Source organism: Gracilinanus agilis, chromosome 5 (genome assembly GCF_016433145.1).
Source record: "Gracilinanus agilis isolate LMUSP501 chromosome 5, AgileGrace, whole genome shotgun sequence".
NCBI lineage: Eukaryota > Metazoa > Chordata > Mammalia > Didelphimorphia > Didelphidae > Gracilinanus > Gracilinanus agilis.
Window position 1 is genome coordinate 41906907 of NC_058134.1, and position 21766 is coordinate 41928672.

The window sequence follows — 21766 nt, forward strand, 5'->3', positions numbered from 1 at the left end:
AAGATTATGCTTGTGATGTTAATGGTACAAAAAGCTCCTCAGTGAGAAAATAGCCTCTCTCTGTGCAGGCTGGCAACATCTCTGCAACTTAGAGTCATAAGGGACCTTAGAGAACTGTCTCAGCACTTGGAATTCAGTGATGTATCCTGGTTCACATGGCCAGTATGTATCAGGGGTGGAATTTGAACTCAGGACTTCCCAGCTCTATTGATAATGACAGGATGCCTTCTAAAATAAGTCCATAATTCTAGCCGAGCAATATTTATGGTCTAACACTTTGTAAAACGATATATTAAACTTTAAATAATATAACCTTTCTTCATCCTTCTGGGGATGTAGTTAATTATGCAATACTTAATTCTAACATATGGACAGTGGAATGGTCAACAGAAAAAATGGGATAATGTTATGGTTTAAGTACAGAGAGGAATAAAATTATTTTATTAAGGCTTTTCTTTATTTGAAAAATCAGGCTTGGTTTTTTTTTTGTTGGTCATTTAGTCATTTCAGTTATGTTCTAACTTTTTGTGATCCCATTTAGGGTTTTCTTGGCAAAGATATTGAAGTGGTTTGCCATTTCCTTCTCCAGCTCATTTTGCTGATTAGGAAATTGAGGGAAATAGGGTTAAGTGACTTGCCCAGGGCCACACAGCTAGTAAATGTCTGAGGCTGGATTTGAACTTGGGTCTTCCTGACTCCAGGTCTGGTGCTGGAGCCACTGGGCCAGTAAGTTTCTGAGGTCAGATTTGGACTCCCATCTCTCTGATTCTAGGCCCAGTGCTCTGTACCACCTAGCTGCCCAAGATAATTTCTAAAAACCTTTAATTAAAGAAGAAAAATTATTGTTACCTGGTTATGTTTATTTTTTTCTAGCTAGTCAATAAGAAAGTGTTTAATTTTCCCCTTTATATTAACTCAATAAAGTTCACTAATCTCTGTCTCTCTGTGTCTGTCTGTCTGTCTGTCTGTCTGTCTCTCTCTCTATATATATACACACACACATATATATATATATACACACACACACATATATATGTATTAAACCAGGCTTGTATCTCAAATTAAAATAGACAATCTTCTTGCTATAGAGCCATTTGTGATCAAAGAATGAGTTAGATGGTTCAACAGTTAGTGTTGCCCTTGACCTCAGGTCTAGGTGTGAATCCGGCACTAGTCATTTACTAATTGCACACTTAACCTCTTACTTAATCTTCTCCTAGCCTCAGTTTCCTCATCTCCGAAATGGGGTTAATACTAGTCCCAGTCTCACCAGTGCTCTTCTGAGAAGCAAATGAGATTTAATATAGAAAGTATTTTGCAAACCTTAAAGCACCATGCATTAGCTGTTATGCTTATTACTATTATTGTTATCATCAGAATCTCACTCAAACAGAGGGATGGAGCCAGACAGAAGTAATAAAAAGATCACTATCCATTGTTTACTTTTTTCCATGTTTTTGGAAAAACAGTCCATGACATTGAGAGGAGACCCTCAACCTGCAGTGGATGGAAAAAAAAAGTCAGTGATCTGGTCCCCACACACTGACTGCTACCACTTCCGCATAGTGTTGCTCTTGCCCAAGCTCTAGAACCCAAACCAAGTGGCTAATGAACGACAAGCCTACAGGGCAAAGGCTCAGGTCACTTTTTGGGTTGTCCAAGTTTCGACTTCTCACTATTACCACAGTGGGGCCAAATTCATACATGAATCAAGTTTTCTTTTAAATGTCCCTTGAGAGCAATGAGGTGGTTCAGTAAATAGAATGCCAGGCCTGGAGACAAGAGGTCCTGGGTTCTAATGTGGCCTCAGATACTCCTTGGCTGGGTAACCCTGGGCAGGTCACTTAACCCAATTGCCTAGCCCTTACTGCTCTTCTGCCTTAGAATTGATTCTAAGATGGAAAGTAAACAGATAAAATGTACCTTGGCCTTGTTAGCCTTGTTCAAGTAAGAAACTTGTTCAATCAACCGCTGGACAGAGTCAGAGCTGACCTGGCCATCCTCCAAGCGATGATAGATCAATCGAGGCTTTCCTTCAGAGTTCTTCAAAAATGCTTCTTCACAGTCCTCCAACAAACAGCTAGATGGGAAATCAGCATTTCTTGTGCTACATTACACTGTTGCAGCAAACAGTTTAATCAATCAACTTAAATTTCAATAATGGACTTGATTATAAAGACTATTTATAAGGGGAAAAAAGTCCCCGGTGAAGAAAAAAAGCATTTTCCTAATTATTCTGTGTGGGTCAAGAAGCAAAATGTTCTTGAATAATCCATGGAGACTCACATTTTTGGAGCTGCTTCTAACTGTAATACCACATAGTTGGACTCCATGCTTTTCTTTGTATCTATAAAGCTTAGAGAATATTCTGTGCTAAGCAACAAAGATTTCAAATGTAATGAAGCAAAACCATGTTATAAATGTAAAACTGTGCCATAGATCTACACATATTTTTCAAGTGAAAAGCTGGTTCCTGTTACTTTCAAAGATCCCTTCAAGTTCTCATTCTCCCTGTCTTCTTTTTTCCCTGATAAACTCCTGGAATGTATACCACAGTTATAGTCCTCATTTCTGGAAAGAACTTCCAACTTCTGCTGTTTAGAATGCTTGGGTGGCTTCCTCCCTTCCTTCTTCCCTTACCCCTCTCTTTTCCCCTCCTCCTCCCCTTTCCTTTTGCTCCCTCACTCCCTCCCCCTCTCTCCTTCCCTCCTCTCTCTGTCTCTGTCTCTGTCTCTGACCTTACCTTCCATCTTACAATCAATACTATATATGGGTTCTAAAACAGAAGAATAGTAGGAGCTAGGTAATGGGGGTTAAGTGACTTGCCCAGGGTCACATAGCTAGCTAGTGTCTTGAGGCCACATTTGAATCCAGGACCTCTATCCACTGAGCCACCTAGCTGCCCCTACTATTCTCCTTTACACGCTTTATGTTCTAGCCACAACACTCCTTGCTATTTCTTCAAATGCAACCTTCCAGGTCTTGGCACAGCTCCTTTCCTTAGTTCAGGAGTTCCTTGAGAGCAGAGGCTGTGTTTTGCCTCTCTTTGTATCTCCAATACTTGGAAAAGTGCTTGGCACATAGTAGGTATCTAATATATGTCTCCTGATTCCCTGGCATTCACACAGGCAATTATTTCCTTTCTGATATCCATTTCCTTGTCAGCTCAGCCTTTCAGATACTGATCTTCATCAAAGAGCAGCCAAAGGGGCTCCTGCTCTGAGGCATCCCCTAAGCCCTATACTCATCTGTGTCCTTGTTGTAGCCACCCTCTAGGGTACAAGTTCTTTGAAGGGAGTATAGGCTTCATTTTTGTCTTTGGTTTCTAAGGTTTTTGTTATAGTGCCCTGCATGTAGTAAAACTTGTTCATTTGGAAATCTGATTAGTGCTTTCATTATGGGTGTCATTTCTTGGTTTTCTTTTAATTTGGTCATTTTCACTCTCTTTTCAATTAATCATATTTAATTTACCCTGCCTAGTGAACTAAATTGAATCAATGCTATATTTTAATAAAAAATGACTCATTATGGTCAAATAAAAGAACCAGAAAAAAATCCCTGATAAAAAAAAACAGGAGTAGAGAAATAAATGATTAGCTGTAGCACTATCTCGCCCCAACAACACAAACCACAAGAAGTTATAAAAAATACCACATATTGAAGGAATGGGCTTTACTGATATGATTAAGGAAAAAAAAGAACTCTTAGAATCTCAGAGTCAGAAGGGACCTTAAAGACTTTCTAGCTAGTCCAACCCCAAAAGGCACTAAAATCCCCTCAAAGACAAAAGCAATAATAAGTGGTTACTTAGACTGTGCCTTGACACCTTTGATGAGGGCAAACACATGGTCCAAGGCCATTCTTATTTATTCTTGACTTTTTTTTTTGTGTATGTGTGTCATGGATCCCTTTGGTGGTCTACTAACTGAAACTAGGGACCTGTTCTCAGAATGATGTTTTTAAATATGCAGGATAACCAAGAAAGACAATTCTATTGAAATATGGTTCTCAAAATATTAAAAAAGCAAGTTCTCAGGCTGCTGCTGAAGAACTCACCCTCAGATGAACTAAATTTAGATTTTTAAAAAACTGTAAAGAAATATATTCATTTTCCTGGTCTATTACGTCTTGACTATCTTTTCTTCCAAAAGCAAGGGTTCCACCTTGAACACAGTCTTCAAACAGAGGCTGGCTGACCACACTGGGTAATGTTATCACAGGGATTCTCTCTGGAGTAGGAGTTAAACTGGATGACCATCCGAAGCCCTTACAACTCTGATATTCTGCAACTTTTATTCCTAAGTCTGCTTAAAAAACAAAAAAACTTGATATACAAAAATCAACTTATAAAGCAGGTAAAAAAGTGTCAAAGTAATTTTTCATTTCAAAAAGTCTGAAAATTCTTTTAAATAGTGAACTCTCCTGGTTTGAGATGTACTTCAATCTACATGTAGTTATTTAGGAATAAATCCCTGAAATGATTTATACTTTTATTCTTACCCTGCAAATGAATATTGGACTTTAAATGGTCCTTAGCCAGTGCAGATAATGAATTTAATATACTCAGGAAGATGAATGGGTAAGCACATTTTGGTGATGTGTTCCAATTGAATAAAGAACCATTAGGAAGCTTTTTAAATAGCATAAATTAGGAACATAAAAAATTAAATTAGAACATGCATTTTAAGTTCATTTTTAGCAATCTGATTAATTTATTTTAAAGCAATCAAATGATAAACTATGTTCATTACACTTACCTTGGTAAAGTTAAATGAATAAACAAAATAACTAATGAACTCTTCTCGATTTCCCATTTTCTTACATTGAAATAATGACTTCCATTTTCTATTGGAAAATAAATTGCATGGAAGAAGTATCCTATTGTCTCACACATTCTTTGGAGTTTGGGTGAGTAGTCCTAATAGCAAAAATAAGATTTATGAAAGAATGATTTATTAAGGTTTAGCAAAGGCCCAAGTAAGGTAATGTGATGTAATAGAAAGGGCAAAAGACTTGTGGCCCTAAGACCCTGCCTGGGCTCGTAACCAATTCTGCCACTGGCTCCCTGTGTGGTGCTGGGCAGTCACTTCCTCTCTGTGAGCTTCAGTGTCCTCATCTATAAAATGAGATGGCTACGGTTGCTTCCAGCTCTAAATTCCATTATTTCACAAAATGAGTATTCTCCATAAGGCCATTTTGGGGCACTGTGGACATCCATCCATCACAAAGGAAATAGAAAAGTTGCCAGATTAACTTACACTTGAAAATGATGACAATTCCAAATAAGAAAGCTAAGTAGTACTGGTTCACCACACCTAAAAACACTCTTCAGCTAAGGAATTCATGTTTTATTGTGACAGAACCAATGATAAAGTGGCATAATGATTAGGTCATTCTGCATTGGGTCCTGGATTTTATTATGAAAAAGTGTGGAGAGGGGCAGCTGGGTAGCTCAGTGGAGTGAGAGTCAGGCCTAGAGACAGGAGGTCCTAGGTTCAAACCCAGCCTCAGCCACTTCCCAGCTGTGTGACCCTGGGCAAGTCACTTGACCCCCATTGCCCACCCTTACCAATCTTCCACCTATGAGACAATACACCGAAGTACAAGGGTTAAAAAAAAAAAAGTGTGGAGAAAGACTTCTAACAATAATGTTGGCAAGTCTCTAAAATAAAGGTTCCATTGGGTTTTTTCTGTGTTGTTTTTTTTTAACACTTACCTTCTGTCTTAGAATTGGTAGCAAATATCAGTAAGGACAAGGCCCTTCGGGTTATGCCCACAGTCATAGAGCTAGGAAGTGTCTGAGGGCAGCTTTGATCCCAGGACCTCCCATCTCCAGGTCTGGCTTCAATTCACTAAGTCACCTAGCTAACCCTAAAATAAAGGTTCTTAACCTTGTTTTGTGTCATGGAATTCTTTGCTAGTTTGGTGAAGCCTGTGAATTTCTTCCCAGAAGAATATTCTTAAATGCATAAAATGAAATACAAAGGCTAACAAAAGGAAACCTATTATACTGAAATGAAGATGCATTTTCCCCCACTTATATTCCTAGATAATCTGAAATCTATTCACATGCTCCTTGAGGGGTCTATGGACCCCAGGTTAAGAACCCCTACTTTAAGACTATAAATTGGGATGGGGCAATGAGATAGCTCAATGGATTAAGAGCCAGCCCTGGAGTTTGGAGGTCCTGGGTTCAAATTTGGACTCAAGAAATTTCCTAGCTGTGTGAGCCTGGGCAAGTCACTGGAGCTCAATTGCCTACCTGTTATTGTTCTTCTGCCTTAGAACCCATACTTAGTATTAATTCTAAGATAGAAGGTAAAGGTTTTTTAAAAAAGACTTTATGATTGTAAGTCCCATTGGATTTATTTATTTTTTTGTTTTTTAAACCCTTAACTTCTGTGTATTGGCTCCTAGGTGGAAGAGTGGTAAGGGTGGGCAATGGGGGTCAAGTGACTTGTCCAGGGTCACACAGCTGGGAAGTGTCTGAGGCCGGATTTGAACCTAGGACCTCCTGTGTCTAGGCCTGACTCTCAATCCACTGAGCTACCCAGCTGCCCCCTCCATTGGATTTATTAAGGAATTCAGTACTTAAAACATGTGAAAACATGGTTTAAAAAAAAAAAAGAAGAGGTAGGGCCAACTCTCCAAAAGGGTGTGTACAACTTCTATTTCCATGTGCTTGAATTTTATGAGACACTCACCCTCAAGAAAATGTCCATCTCAGGCTGTGTTTCGTCTGTGCTGATGAGGTAACATCTGACTGTGTTACTCCACAGAGAATGTGAGAACAATGGAGTAACTTGTAATAAACTAGCTACAGCAGCATCCCAATCATCTGCAAACAAACAAAATATGATTGTTTCATCAAATGTTTGCTAGGCAAGCTTTTAAATGGTGCTCAACAAGAGCTTTAACAATAACTGCTTTTTTATTGTACTTTAAAGTCTGCAAAGCACTTTTCATGGAATCCTGCATTTGAGCCTCAAAATAATCCTCTGAGGTGGGAACTGTGTATAGGATGACTCTCATTTTAGAGGAGGAAACCAACATTCATGGAGGTCTAGTTACTTACCCAGAGTCACCCAGCTAGCAAGTACTTGCGGCAGAATTCAAACCCTGCCCTTCCTAATTTCAAGTTCAGTATTCTATTCACTAATCTACTAACATTAAAAATATACCCAACAGGTTCTTTGGATACTTTTATCAATACAGAAATGATCTTTTAGATGAAGAAAATATACTAATAAAACATAATAGTATAAAATTTAAATTAATACCAATAACTCTAAATGTTATATAAGATTTATTAACAATCACTTGAAGTAGAATAAATAATAGAACAAAAGTAAAAGCCTGAGTAAAACTCGCTTTCCTAGCCACAATCAGGGGAAAAGAGTGCAAGGGCGGAGCTACACAAAACTTATATCTTCCTTACATTAGGACGTAACGTGAGAAGGAACATGGGAAGCTGGGAAAGAGAGTTCTGGGGTTCAAATTCTAATTATACACTAGGAATCACCAATTACCTGCTCAAATTCGAACCTATCTCCCCCAGAAAATGAGAGTCACTGATGTTCTCGCCCAAGGATGTCAACTCTCACTGAGATCTCTCTTTCAAGGGAACTTCCACCATTGTTAGTTGAAGGGCAAGGTTCAATTTTTCAACATCATCTTGGGCAAGCCAGGCTCCCCTAGTATGTGGGCATACCAAAATGGTAAGAACTGAAGTTCTTTCCAAGATGGGAGTTGGAAAAAAAAAAGGACTTATGATTATCTGATATTTGACTACAGGGTCATTACATTAAGTTTTAATTAATGTCTTTAAAAAGATTTTTTTAATAGTGGAGTCATTTTTAGATAGGCACTCCTCTAAATTCCTCAGTTTCCTTATAACAAAGGAAAATAGTTAAGCAAAACTGAGACACAGAGAACATGTTGCAGTCCCCATTCTTCCCTTTTCTGAAAGATAATTGGTATATTTTTTTACTTTGTTTAGGATTTTGTGTTTGCTTCCAGACATTTTTTGGTAGAATGCTACTAACATTCAGAAAAAAGCCATAGGCACTGGAGTATGTTTGGACCAGTACTAACAACAAAACTCCTATTTATATAGCCTGTCCGTTTGACAATGACAAAGAGCTTTCCCCATAACCACATTGCATTCAATGCAAGAAAACGTTTATTTCAAAGGTCCAATGTGTCATTTACCAAGGCTGGTCTCAGAGGCTGAGCTGCCCTGAGTGGCTGCCAACTTTATGCTTCTAGCTCCAACCTCTTAGGACCAAAGATTAAAACGAGTGGGGCTGAGTTCCTTGTTGGCCAAATCCTTGATGTTCTATTGGACTATAAATGAATTCAGGACTAGAAACACGATACAGAAGACATCCACTGAACTGTGCTGCAACAAGGGTTTATAAGAGGTTAGACTTCTGTGTGATTCCTGGGTTAGCCAGGTAGGATCACTCTGCTGCATGGTAACACACTGTACCCCTAACTCTGGTCAGCCATATTGCAAAGACATGTGGCTATATAGGGCTACTCTGTGGACAGGGAATCAGATCCATGACCACTCTGGAAAAAAAAATCAAAATGATACTCATGGCACAAAGGTGCACTGTAGGAACAGTCACTAAGGGCCAATCAAATGAATTTAAAACATGGTGTATCTTACCTCGGTTAACATTTGCAAAGGGTCCTTCTACATCTATAGAACTATGGGCAAATTCGGGTCCCCTGTGAGACTGCTGAAGCTGCATCATACTGCCTATGGAAGGCTCACTTCCCAAGGCACCACCACGCCAATAGTCACATTGAGTTCCAGTAGCTTAAAAAAGAAAAAAAAATTCTTTCTAATAAAAACCAAATTATAGAATGTTACTTAGTAAACCTGGTTAAAAACCTTATTATTTTATTTTCTTTATCAGCTTCCTAATTAATTATTTATCAGGTTATTTAAATTTTTTTATTACTTATAGAGCTAAAAGAAAGACTATGACTAATAGATACCAAAACTACGTTAAGTAAACACATTTAAATGAGAGTCAGTTAGTATTTAAATACTTAGGTGAGTAGAAAATCACCTAGCTGAATAACCAAAACATTAAATAAATAACCAGTCTGTAGTTACTGCCTTTCTCAGTAGAAAGGTAGACTAATGGTAAAGTGGTTAATCTGAATTTTTGTCTGATTTTATAATATTGAGAACTGCTACATTTCCCTCTTCTACATTTAGACCTATACATACTTCTCAATGTGCTCAAATCCTTTCTACGACCTAGAAGGGTTTGCAAAGAAAAAGGAACTCCAAAATAATCCAGAAACTTTGTTAATTTTTTTAAATTTGCAATGCTGGTTTTTTATAATAGGCTTTACAACTTCAATCTTTAATACATATGGCATCACTCCATTTATACTCCATCATCAGAATAAGATGGCGTGTGTGATCTTCTAAATAGCTGGTCATCCCTTTAAATGCCAAAACTTGTAACATTTTAATCATTTTTGTAAAGAAATATTTTAACAATATTTCAAAATACTTCTCTATTTCCTAAACAAAGGAAACTATATATAACAAGTTTTTTTTTTATAATATATTTTTTTTAAATTTTAAACCCTTAACTTCTGTGTATTGACTTATAGGTGGAGGAGTGGTAAGGGTAGGCAATGGGGGTCAAGTGACTTGCCCAGGGTCACACAGCTGGGAAGTGTCTGAGGCCGGATTTGAACCTAGGACCTCCCGTCTCTAGGTCTGGCTCTCAATCCACTGAGATACCCAGCTGCCCCTATATAACAAGTTTTTAATGACAACTCAGGCTTGTTATTGGGCACATCAACTACTTTAACAGGCCATGATGGGCTCTCTGTGCGGATCTGAAATGCTACAACGAATACATATACACTGCTGTGCATTTTACAATCTTGTATCTGTTGGTTTTCAAAAAAATATATTTTCTGCATCATTGTTACTGTTAGTGTAACTTCTGGAAATCATGCCCCACTAATTTTGTGGTTCAATGGGTTTGTAAGAACTGTATCTAAAATAAGAGTTATTAAAATTCTGAATAAGGGTCTAATGGGGCTCTCCTGGGAGTAAACTGCATAATCTTTAGTTCGTGGACATTTGTCATGTATTTTTGCTGCTCTGAACCCACCCCCCATGCCCACCCCGACCCCTCTTTTAAAAAAGAACTTCTTTCAAGGTTTTGATTAGTGGTGTCAAAATCAAGTAGAAAGAGATCCCTCTGGCCACACCCTGACTTAGAAAACCACAAACTAACATTATCTATGTTGCACTATACTTATATTTATTTTGTTAAACATTGGCAATTACATTGTAATTTGGTTCCAGAGCTCCAGGAATTGTGTTTGCCATCTCTGTTCTGGATAAGTAAGGTGGCAATGAAAATTAACTTTTCCATTGCTTTATATTGTGAAGGCTAGATTGTGATTTTTAAACATCATTCTTTCATTAATATTATAAATAGTGTTCAAACATTTTACCAGTGACATCTGTGCAATTGTCATCTGAATCAGACTCCTCAGGATCAAATACTTGAATGCCTTGAGCCTGGAGTCTCTGAAGTTTGGTCTCCAATTCTCGTTTGGCTCTTAACAAGTCCTGGATTTCATTTTCCTTTGTTTCTCTAAAAATCTTTCAAATGAAAAAAATAATTCAAATATGTTTTCATAATTAGAATGTTAAATGATTATCTAAAATATTTTAGGAAATATTTTAAATATTAAAACCATTATTAATTTGATAATCAAAAAAATTTTTTTTTTACAAATCAAATAATCCCAGGCCTTTTACCTTTTCCTGAATGATCTATTTAAAAGGCTTGCTAACATCTCTAGGATCAAATAGAAAATCCTGTGTGGTATTCAATGCCTCTCATAACCTGACTCTGTCATCCCTTTCCATTTTTCTTATACCTTACTCTCTCCTCCATACACTGTGATCCAATGACTATGGTCTCTTTCTGGTCTTCACACAAGACACTCCATCTCCAGGCCAGGTATTTTCAGTGGCTGTTTCCCCATGCTTGGAATATTTTCCCTCCTTAACTCTACTCCCTTACTTCCCTGGCTTCTCAGCTAAAATCTCACCTTCTATGAGAAGCCCTTCCTGCTCCACCTTAATGCTATTTTCTTTTATTGTGCAGATGTACATAGTTGTTTCCATGTTGTCTCCTCCATTAGATTCTAAATGCTTTGAAACCTTTTGTCTTTCTATCTCCAGAACTTAGCAAAGTTCCTGGCACAAAATAGGTGCTTTAAAAAATGTCTATTGACTGTTTAAAACCATTAGTGATCTCATTGGATTTCTCCTTGTTCTTTGAGCAAATTCTGATATGATGTAGGTTCATCTAGATGACTTCAAACATGTTTTTCAATTCTGAGATTCTAGGAACTCACCCATCATCCACTATTTTCTGTACCCTGACCCCAACATCAGGATGTCATTGGTCCTCTTCAAAATTGAAGGACAAACAACAACAGCAATGCACGAATTCAGAAACATGCTGAGTATTTTGTTTCTGATGAAAGTGGCTTATTTATTCACTCCACTTCATTATAGCTTCCTTAGCTGCAAAATGTAGGAGTAGGCTAGGTTATCTCCAAAGCCCCTTCCATTTCAGATACAAGATGATGCTACTGAGCTGGTTTTCACAATATATACTATGTATTTTATTCCCATATCTTTAGAGAGTCAGATAATCAAAGGCATTTATTTACCTTGAATTGTCTTTTAACTTTATCTCTATCTTGTTCAAATGTAGCTGCTCTCTCCATAGCCTGATATTTAGCTTCCAAAGCACTTTCCTTTTCGCGAAGTATCTTCTGATAAGTTTTCTGAAGAGCCTAAAAAACAATGATTGTGTAAATCTTTCTGCCAGGCAGTGTTATAATGCAATTTTGGATGACTATGCTTCAGAACAAAATAAGAGGACACAGCTGTTTTAATCTCTCATAGAACAAGACAACTAAATAGAAACCAAATAGAAGATGTCTTATCTGAGGCAGTTCTTGCCTCATTTTCCCCAACTGTAAATAAGAATAAAACACTCATCTCATTGGCTGAGCTGGGAGAATACCATCATAGGACTTCCATAAGACGCTTAGAGACAGAAGAGAAAGGAAAGAAGCTATGCTGGGCAACACTCAGAGCTGGTAGCAGCAAAGTGAACTAATCCATATAAACTCAATACTACCTTGATCAGACAAATATAGACATGCTTTTTCCAGCTTTCAGCTTAACTATTTAAGTCTCCTTTGGCCACTCTTTTGTTCTACTCCCTTACCCAGGGCAGCTAAGTGACAAGGCAGAAACAGCACTGGGCTTTGGAGTAAGCCTATTTCCCTCAGTTTCTTCATCTGCCAAATGGGCAGGAGAAGGAAGTGGCAAACCACTCCAATATCTTTGCCTTGAAAATTCCAAATGGGGTCACAAAGAGTTGAATACAATAACTGAAAAATGACAATAGCAACAACTAAACTCATCCTGGGCAGAAGCTGTTTGTGAGAATCCAGAATTTGAAAATCCCAAACACATTTCATACATGCCACCACTAAACAGTGGGCAGGTGGGCAAACCACTGCTAATTAGTATGTCTCCCTAACTTACAGCTAAAAAAGTTACAGATAAGTCTTAAGTCCCCTTCCACCACCCAAATAGAAGAACTTCATCCAATGTTGCTTTCCTGTCTGTGGAATAGTCAACAATATTCACACTGAATAAAACATGAGCAAATACATTAAGGTGTAACGGTTGAGGATGCATGTTGGGGATGGCAAGTTGCTAGAGAATAAAGAGATAATGTAGCCCACACAGATGAGGATCTTGTAAGATAACACTGATTTCAGTCCTGTCTGAATTTCTCTAATAAGTAATGAGTTAGGAGGGATATAGAACGCTCAGGGAGAAGGAGCACTAGATTTGGATTCAGACAATCTGGGGATTTTGATATGGGTTCTGTGTGACCTTGGAGATGTCACTTGACTCTCTGGAGCTCAGCTCATTTGTAAAATAAGGAAGTTGGCATATCATCTCCAAGAGAATTTCCAAAGGGGCTGAAATGTCAAGAAAGAATCAGGAATGTTTAGCTGGGAGATGAGAAGGCTTAGAAGAGAAGTTGAAGTCTGCATTGGATGAGAGTACTTCCCGTACAAGTCTTTTTAGTACTTCAGAAGTGGTCTGAATGAATGAAAGCCGCTTTTAAAGGTCACTTGGAGGATTAGTTGAGGAAGGGGATTAAATGACCGTTTGACAAAGAATGTGGTACAGTCAGAGAACTGACCAGCTCATTCGGAGGGCTTAGATTCAGATCCTGCTTTTGTCACTTAATACTCGGGAGACCTTGGGCAACTTCATCTGCCTGGGTTTCAGTTCTTTCCTCTAAAATTAAAGGGTTGGTCTAAATGGTCTCTGAAGTCCCTTCCAACTCTGGATATAGGATCCTATGATTATCTCTGAGGCTCACTTTCTTCCGTGGTAAAAAGAGGGAACTGGGCTAGACGGCCTTCCAAGTTGAGCGCTGGAGTTATGGGTCTTTTGGGGCCTCAGTTTCTCTAGTGGTCCCTACAAGCTCTAGATCTATTGTGCTTTCTGGGTCTCCGCTTCCTCACTGGGCCCCAGAGAGCTAGTCCTCTCTGGCTTCAGAGGTCCCTGTAGTCCTCTCTTGGCCTCAGTTTCCCCCCCTGGTCCCCGCCGTCCTCTCGGGCCCGGCGCGCCTGGTCACCTGCAGCTCAGCTCGCAGCCGCTTGTTCTCCGTGTCCAGCTTGGCTTCCCGGCGGCCCATGGCCAGCAACTCCTGGTTCTTGCTGACCCGGAAGATCTCGTACTCCTTCTTGAGCCGCTCGCACTCTGCCGCCGCATACTCCAGCTCAGGCACGGACGAGCCAGTGGACTTGAAGCTAGCCCCGAGTAGCCCGCCAGCGACCCGCGCCCCGGCCCCGGCCCCGGCCGCTGCCCCGGCCCCCGCAGCCCCCGCCCGGCGGAACGAACCGCGTAGCAGGCGGGCCTTGGGCTTCACCTCCACCGGGATCTCACACGCTTCGCCCCCGCCACCCCCGTATGTGTCCTCAATCACTTCCCCGCCCGCGGGACTCACTAGGGACGAGGCGGTTCCCATGGCGCCCGGCGCGCGGCCGTGGGCGCGCCCCGGGCCACGGCCCCACCCCCTCCGGCTCCCCACCCCGCGGGCGGGCGTCCTCGTGGGCGTGGACTCGAGGCTCGGGGCGGGCGCGGGTTCAGCCCCGTTCCACTACATTCTGCTGGAGCTCCCGGGAGAGAGGGAGGCGAGCCCCTGTCCTGGGATATCTGTCCGTGGCTCTAGGCTCTTCTCCAAATTCTTCCCCTCTATCCTTTCGTCTTACATCCGTCCTTTCTTCGGCAGCTCTTCTTCCCTCGCCATCCCTTCTCCTCCATCTCTCCTCTTTCTCCCTCCTCTTCTTTCTCTTCCTCTTCCATGTCTCCTCCTTGTCCACGTCTTCTTCTCCACGTTTTCTCTTCCTGCCTTCCTCTGTTTCCCCTCCTCCTCTATACACTCAGGATATAACTTTCAGCATAAGGGCGGTCAGAACTGGGGCTTCATTCCCTTGTCTTCTGTCTAGAACAGAGCTGTAAGCCCACTTTGCCGAGTCCCACCAGGCTCGGAACAAGCAGGAGAGAGGTCCAAAACCAGCCGCTGAGACACCAGGCACGGTTTTGGATGCATTTTTGTCCACTCCTCGCTCCGCCCCCCAATTCCAATACATCTTATGATATAGATGTCTCTACTTGTATCTGTAGTTGTGCATATGCAGATCTCAAAAGTTGGAGGGCGATTGTAAGCAATTAAACGTTAAATGTATACACACACATACACATCCAAAGTATATGTATATGCCGTCCAGTCATTTCAGTCCTGTTGGACTCTGTGACCCCATTTGGAGTTTTCTTGGCAAGGATACTGCAGTGGTTGGCCATTTTCTTTTGCTCTCCTAGATATGTCTGAATACACACACAAACATACATACATACACACACACACATATATATACACACACATATATGAGTGTCAACCAGTTTTAAGCCATTAAAGCTTAAATGAGTGTAGGTAAAGTGTTCCTGTATATACATATATACACACAGATGAAGCAGCAGCTTGACATTCAGAGTTGGCCTCAGTCAGGTTGATCTGAGTTCAGATCCCACCTCTGACACATACCTGCCCTTAATAAATATTAGGCAGGTAATAAGTGCTTGTTGATTTGACCCTGGGCAGGGCACCTTATCTCTTAATGCCTCTGGAGCTCTCTAAAACTAAAAGTTGGGGAGCAGCTAAAGTGGCTTAGTGGATTGAGAGCCAGGATTAGAGATGAGAAGTCCTAGGTTCAAATATGGCCTCAGACACTTCCTAGTTGTGTGATTCTGGGCTACCCCCATTGCCCAGTCCTTTCTATTCTTCTGTCTTAGAACCAACACACAGTATTAATTCTGAGATGAAAGGCTAGGGTTTAAAAAAATAATAAAAAAATTTTTAGGACAGTTACCTGTCTGAATAATGGGGCAGGGGGGTGGGGGATGTTTTTCTTGAGACTGCTCTACACTGATGAGCTCACAGGTGTCCTGGACCAAAGAAAAAAGCATCATGTAGACATTTCGTAGATAATATTTCCTAGACCTGACCCTATTTAACAGGGATAAAAAAGAGAAAAACAGTATTGTCCATTTCTTCTCCTAAAATCCTACCCTGATGCTTTATGGGGATGTAGAGATGCTGCTGCAATGTCAATGGAACACAAATTTGTCAGATATATCAAGTTGGAAAGGCTGGTACTATGGGCCCAGACTGAACATGTAGGGTCTGAATTATTCTGTTAATCTATGTGGATTAAGTACCTATCTAATGCCAGATACTGGGCTAGGGGCTTGGAATACAAAGGCAAAGTAAGATAGTTTCTGACCTTAAGAAGCTTACATTGTATCAGAGATAACATTTATATTTAAATATATATAATGGATAAAACCTAGATACAGAGTGATTGGGGAAGTACCAAGAGGAGGGAGTTATGGATTACATGGACTTGGACTTCGTAGATAGAGCACTGAATCTTACATCAGGAAAATGAGTTCAAAACCAGCCTCTGACACTTACTAGCTAGTTGATGCAGGGCAAGTCACTTGAGTCTTCTTAGCCTCAGTCTCCTCATCTGTAAAATGGAGATAATATCGTGGGACCCCATTTCACATAAATTCAGGTATATGTGATTGACAGTTGAAAAAAATAAAGGCAGAAAAATACATTTAAAAAATTATGTGCTAAAACCACACTATTTTCCCAGACAGTGTAGAATCTCATAGTAGTTCACCCAGTGGCACTAGTTCTTGCTTTGAGAGGCATTGGTGTGAATCATTGCATCATTTTGTGCCAGACATTAGCTCCCAAATGAGTCTTTGTCTGGAGCACTCACTTGTAGAAGGCTTGTCCATGGTGCAGTGCTTTCTCTTTGTTTCATTGGCACTATTTGCTGTTGGTAGTGGCCTCGAGGTGCAAGAGTAATAGGTCAGTTAAGTCTAGGGAAGGTTGTGGAATGCCTGGGTATGTTTGTATGAGAAATATTTGTTGAATGATGGGATTCACTATTTTGAATCACTATTATAATTCACTATTATGAATTTTCATTTATTTTTTTAATCACATAAAACACACTTCCATATTGGTCATTGTCGTAAGAGCACACTCATAAAAAACCCAAACCCCCAAATAAAACCACAAATACACTGATGTGAAAGATAGTTTGTTTTGATCTGCATCTATCCAATTCAACTTATGCTTGATTTTCAACTCTCAAAAGGGATCTTGGAATGTGTAAGTAAGACAAGGTCCTACTGTAATAGCACTTGCCTCCTATGATTGTTATGAGGAGAAAATAAGATAGTATCTGTAGTGCATTTTATAATTTTCAAAGCATGATTCTGTAAACTTTCAAAGGATAAGTGAATGAAAGAGCGAAAAAGACCAGGCAGCGATACTCTCAGACAAGTTCATCACCATCATGTTGGGGGCAGAGTAACGGTTCTGTTTTAGTCAAAGCAACTCCTGAAGACGAAGTTATTAAGAGATTACAGTCTCTGTTGGTGGGGAGATTGCACACTCCAACAAACTCACTCATTCTGGAATATACTTGAATTATAAGGATGGCTGGAAACATTTATAGAAATGGCTACGAGAGCTGTAACTGTGTAACCCATTTACTTGATAAGTCCAAATATTAAAAGAAAGCTGATTAATGAATTTGTGAAGATAAGCATCATAGTAGGAATGAAGGATTATTTTCATTTTGAACTGAGAGTAGTGAGGTTGCCCTTGCTGTCGCTACAATGGCTAATGCTTTCACCTCTTCCCTTTGCCTTATATTTATTACTTCTGCATGTGTAAGTCTGTTTTATATATATATGTGTGTGTGTAATACATATGCAAATTTTATCCCATGACAAAATGTAAGGTCCTGAAGGTCAAGAATATTTCATTTTTGCCTTTGTGTCTCCAGAAACTAGCGTAGTTGAGAGCCAATATGGAAGAGGTGATGATGAATACAAAAAATACTGATTGTACAAAGTTTTTACACAACACATTCAATTCGGTAAACCTTTAGGAAAAGCTATTAGGAAAGGTGTTAAGAGCCAAGCTTGCCAGCTTGCACTGGTGGTTAGTGAGAAGTCAGGAAGACTCATATCTTGAATGTGTCACCCCAAGCTGACAACTTTCTAAAATTATGTTTCAAGGTAGATATCAATGTGCATTGACCAAGGACCTCCTGACCTATCTATGCTAGTGAAATGATAGGATCAATTAAAAAAAAAACCAACAAATCCACAATATCCATGAAGGGCCTACTATGTGCAAGGGTCTTCATTAACACTCTTTAAAAGCTGTTGTGATGCCAAATGACCAATAAAGAAAAAAATTTATAACATGCATAAAATATATATAAAATTTACGTATAAATATATATTTTACATATATAAGTATATATTGCTTAACTATCTCGTGGAGGGGGAGGGAGAGTCAAAAGAAGGGAGAGAATTTGGATCTCAAAGTTTTAAAAATGTATGTTAAAATTGTTTTTACATGTAATGGGGGAAAATAAAAATATTTTAAAATGTAACAAATAAATTTTGTTTAAAGTTGTTGCAATGGGGCAGCTAGGCAGCACTTTGGATAGAGGACCAGGACTGGAGTCAGAAGGATGGGGGGTTCAAATTTTGCCTTGGATACTTCCTAGCTATTTGACTTTGGGCAAGTCATTTAATCCTGATTGCTTAGTCTTTGCAGCTCTTCTGCCTTAGAATTGATGCTTAAGATAGAAGGTAAGGGTTTAAAACAAACAAAAACATCCTATCTACCCTTCCTCATTGTGACTTGGATGTGGAACTGGGTTCTTGAAAGCCAACAGCAGAGTATTAGCAGGTCCTATGAAGGTAGAAGGGCTATAGATATCAGCCTGATAATAGCCCGTATGTTTGCCATCCAAAGATTTACTTACCCAAGTAATCTTGGAGAAGCTTGTTTCAGGAGGATAGGCCACTAGGTGAAGCATTTTTCAGACTCAAAAACTCATGAAGCCAGTCAAATGAGACATATGGGGTATGAAGTCTTTATTGATGGAGGAGAGTTTTCCCATCAGACATGAAAACCCTGAATAATTGAGTTATGTGTAATGTCCTATACTAGAAGCTAGGGACACAAAATGAAAAATCAAGGCAGCAGCAGCAGCGGTAGCAGCAGCAGTAGTAGTAGTAGTTGTGTATGTGTGTGTGTGTGTGTGAGAGAGAGAGACAGAAAAAGAGAGAGAGAGAGAGAGAGAGAGAGAGAGAGAGAGAGAGAGAGAGAGAGAGAGAGAGAGAGAGAGAGAGAGAGAGAGAGAGAATTATATGTCTTTGGACCTATTGGTCTATTCTCCACTGGCATAGATTGGGTTAGTCCCCAGAAGGTAACTACCTATTCCTTCATAGTTATGGGGATAACCGTGAGGAAGTTGGGTTGGTTTTCTAGTACTATTACCCATGAATCCTCACTGGCAAATGCCTCGTTGATTATTAGTATATATCAATGAACCAGCCAATTAATTAGCTTTTAGAAAGGGGTATTTACTAAGATTATAAGGCTATTGTAAGAATAGTTGGCATAAAATATTCCTTCCAACTTGGGGTATACTTTCTGACAAGTATCTACAGAATATGGTTTAAAGTGGGATGGAGTAAGTTTTAGCACATGTGACAAACTAGTTTCTGGTAACTTGACACCTCTCCCCATCCCTTTTTAGGGTTTTTATTACATTTTCCTTAGATATAGTGAAGCTTTCTGTGGGCTTCTCATAGAGTTTGAAGCTGCCTTTCCTTAGGTGAACTCACTTGTTTAGATGGAGACAGTGTCAAAATTACCATTCTTCTTGGGATAGTCTTACTGTTGTCCAGGGGGAGTGTTAAATTTCCCAACCTTTTGAAGTTTATAAGGTCTTCCCCTAGTCAGTGGAGAGGAAGATAGGGGCAGGAGACAGGAGCTCTATTTCTGGAGTATAATGTGCCTAGGGAACTGCCATAAGATGAATTTGGAAAGGTAGGCTGGAACCAGATTATTTAGAGCTCTGTATACTGGACTAAAGAAAAGAAAAGAAAGAGGAAAGAAACAAATGTTTGTTATGCATCTTTTATTATGCCAGGCACTGTGCTGAGCACTTTACAAATATCATCTTATGTGATTTTCACAATAAAATGATGCTATTATTTATTTTTTTAAAACCCTTACCTTCCATCTTAGAATCAATACTGGGTAAGGGCTAGGCAATGGAGGTTAAGTGACTTGCCCAGGGTCACACAACCAGATTTGTACCCAGGACCTCCCATCTCTGGGCTTGACTCTCAATATACTGAACCACCTAGCTGCCCCCAAAATGATGAGATTATTATACTCATTTTACAGTTGGGGATACTGAGGCAGACAGTGGTTAAGTGTCTTGCCCAGGCTAAAATAACTTGTAAATTCCTGAGGTTGTTTTTGAAGTTAGGAGATCCTGATTGCAAATCCGATATCCTCTATTCACTGAGTCACCTAACTATCTAAAAGGAGTTAGTATTTTATTCAATTGGCAAGGGGGATTCATTTAAGAGTTTTCATTTGGGCAGTAATGTGGGCAGAGCTATGCATTAGGAAGATTACTTTGGCAGTAGTATGAAGGATAGATGGATTGGAGAGACAGAGAAGTGGGATGTTAAAGATAATATAGGATAGAACTGTGAAATTCTAAATGAGGAGAAAAGTTGGGAATAATGAAAGATATCTCTGAGATTATTTACATATGTAAAAAAGCAATAACAGTCTTTTCTGAGATATGTTTGAGAAATTTTTAATTATAGGAAGATTTAATTAGCCCTTCCTCTGCTCAAAAATCTACAGTGGTTTCCCATTGCTTATTGAGATAAATACAGATTCCTCAATTCAGAGCCCTTTGTTAAGTGCAGCCTCCCCCTAACCATTCACAATTCTAACATCATCTCTTACTCCCTATGAAAATTCCTTTGTTATAGTCAATACGATCTAATTCATTAGTTCTCTTCCTGCAATAACGAGTTTGCTCCTGCCTCTGTGATGACTGTTATTCTTCCTTCCTTGAAATGTAATCTTGCTTCTCTTTGTCAATCTGAATCCCAATTTTCCTTCAAGACCCAGCTCAAAATTCCATTCTTCCAAGAAACATTTTCTGACTTACACCAAGATGTTCTTTCTCTTGAAATTTAACCATTTGTCATGTGTACTTACTTCCATGTATAATGAATCCACATCCCTTCAAACTTGTCTTATTTCATATGTAATTGTTTCTTAGGTGCCCCTTTGAGACACTTCACAATCTAGTTGTTATTCCTACCCTTTTAACTATTTTCATTTTAAAGATGCCCAAAGAATATGTGTTTTCTTTCAGCTCTTGGGACTAATTGATATGTTCCATTTACTTGGGGAAACAAAAGCAAAATATTTGGTTATCAAAATGGATCCATCAATCATTTTAAAGGATATGAAGAGCAGTTTTCCCCCCTTACCTTCTGACTGAGTGCCAGTACTTGGAGGCCATCCAAATGAAAATGTAAAATACTTTTGCCAAGTTGTGATATAATAAGAGCCCAGATGCTAGAGTTAGAAGGAACCTTAGAGGTCATCCAGTCCAACCCACCAACCAGTGTCTGAATCTGCCCTGTGACATCTCATCAAGTGGTCATTCAGCCTTCACTCAACTCCATCCTGGACAGAACAAGAAATCTGCTGCTCTATAGTTAGTAGATCTCACCTTCTTTCCCCTTTTGAAAATTAGACAGCATTTGCCCATCCAGTCTCGTAGCATCTCCCAGTGATGACCTTTGTCAAAGGTCATTGACAGTCAAGTAATCATATCTTCCAAGTCTTTCAATTGTGTAATGAGAATTTGCTCCCTAGGACTCTCTCTCCCAGCATCCCATTTGTGTATTCACACATGCATTGGTAAGTAGGGAGGATATATTTTGATGTAGTTCCACCCCCTCATTCTTTTTTCCTGGGAAGGTGGTTGTGGAGGTTGGGTGAGAGTTAGGCAGGAGAATTTTACTGATGTGTTTTTTAACTTAGGCTTTTCTAATTTTGTTCTTTTATTTCTTCTACTTTGAGTGATTATTAATAAACTTTATAAAATATAATACTTGGAGTTATTCATATTAATTTAAAATTTACACTATACTCTGGGGAATAAT

At 39.4% G+C, this 21766-nt stretch overlaps 1 protein-coding gene across 1 annotated transcript in view; it reads right to left on the bottom strand.

The window, feature by feature from the left end:
• The window catches only part of NPHP3 (nephrocystin 3), a 42775-nt gene extending 28640 nt beyond the window's left edge, over positions 1–14135 (bottom strand). The window contains exons 1-7 of the mRNA XM_044677854.1: positions 13743–14135; positions 11740–11865; positions 10504–10654; positions 8675–8827; positions 6705–6838; positions 4758–4918; positions 1924–2080 (exon numbers count right to left, since the gene is read on the bottom strand). Of these exons, the coding sequence (XP_044533789.1) occupies positions 1924–2080; positions 4758–4918; positions 6705–6838; positions 8675–8827; positions 10504–10654; positions 11740–11865; positions 13743–14135 (1275 nt within the window). The remainder of the gene's footprint in view (positions 1–1923; positions 2081–4757; positions 4919–6704; positions 6839–8674; positions 8828–10503; positions 10655–11739; positions 11866–13742) is intronic.
• Positions 14136–21766: the final 7631 nt, after the last annotated feature.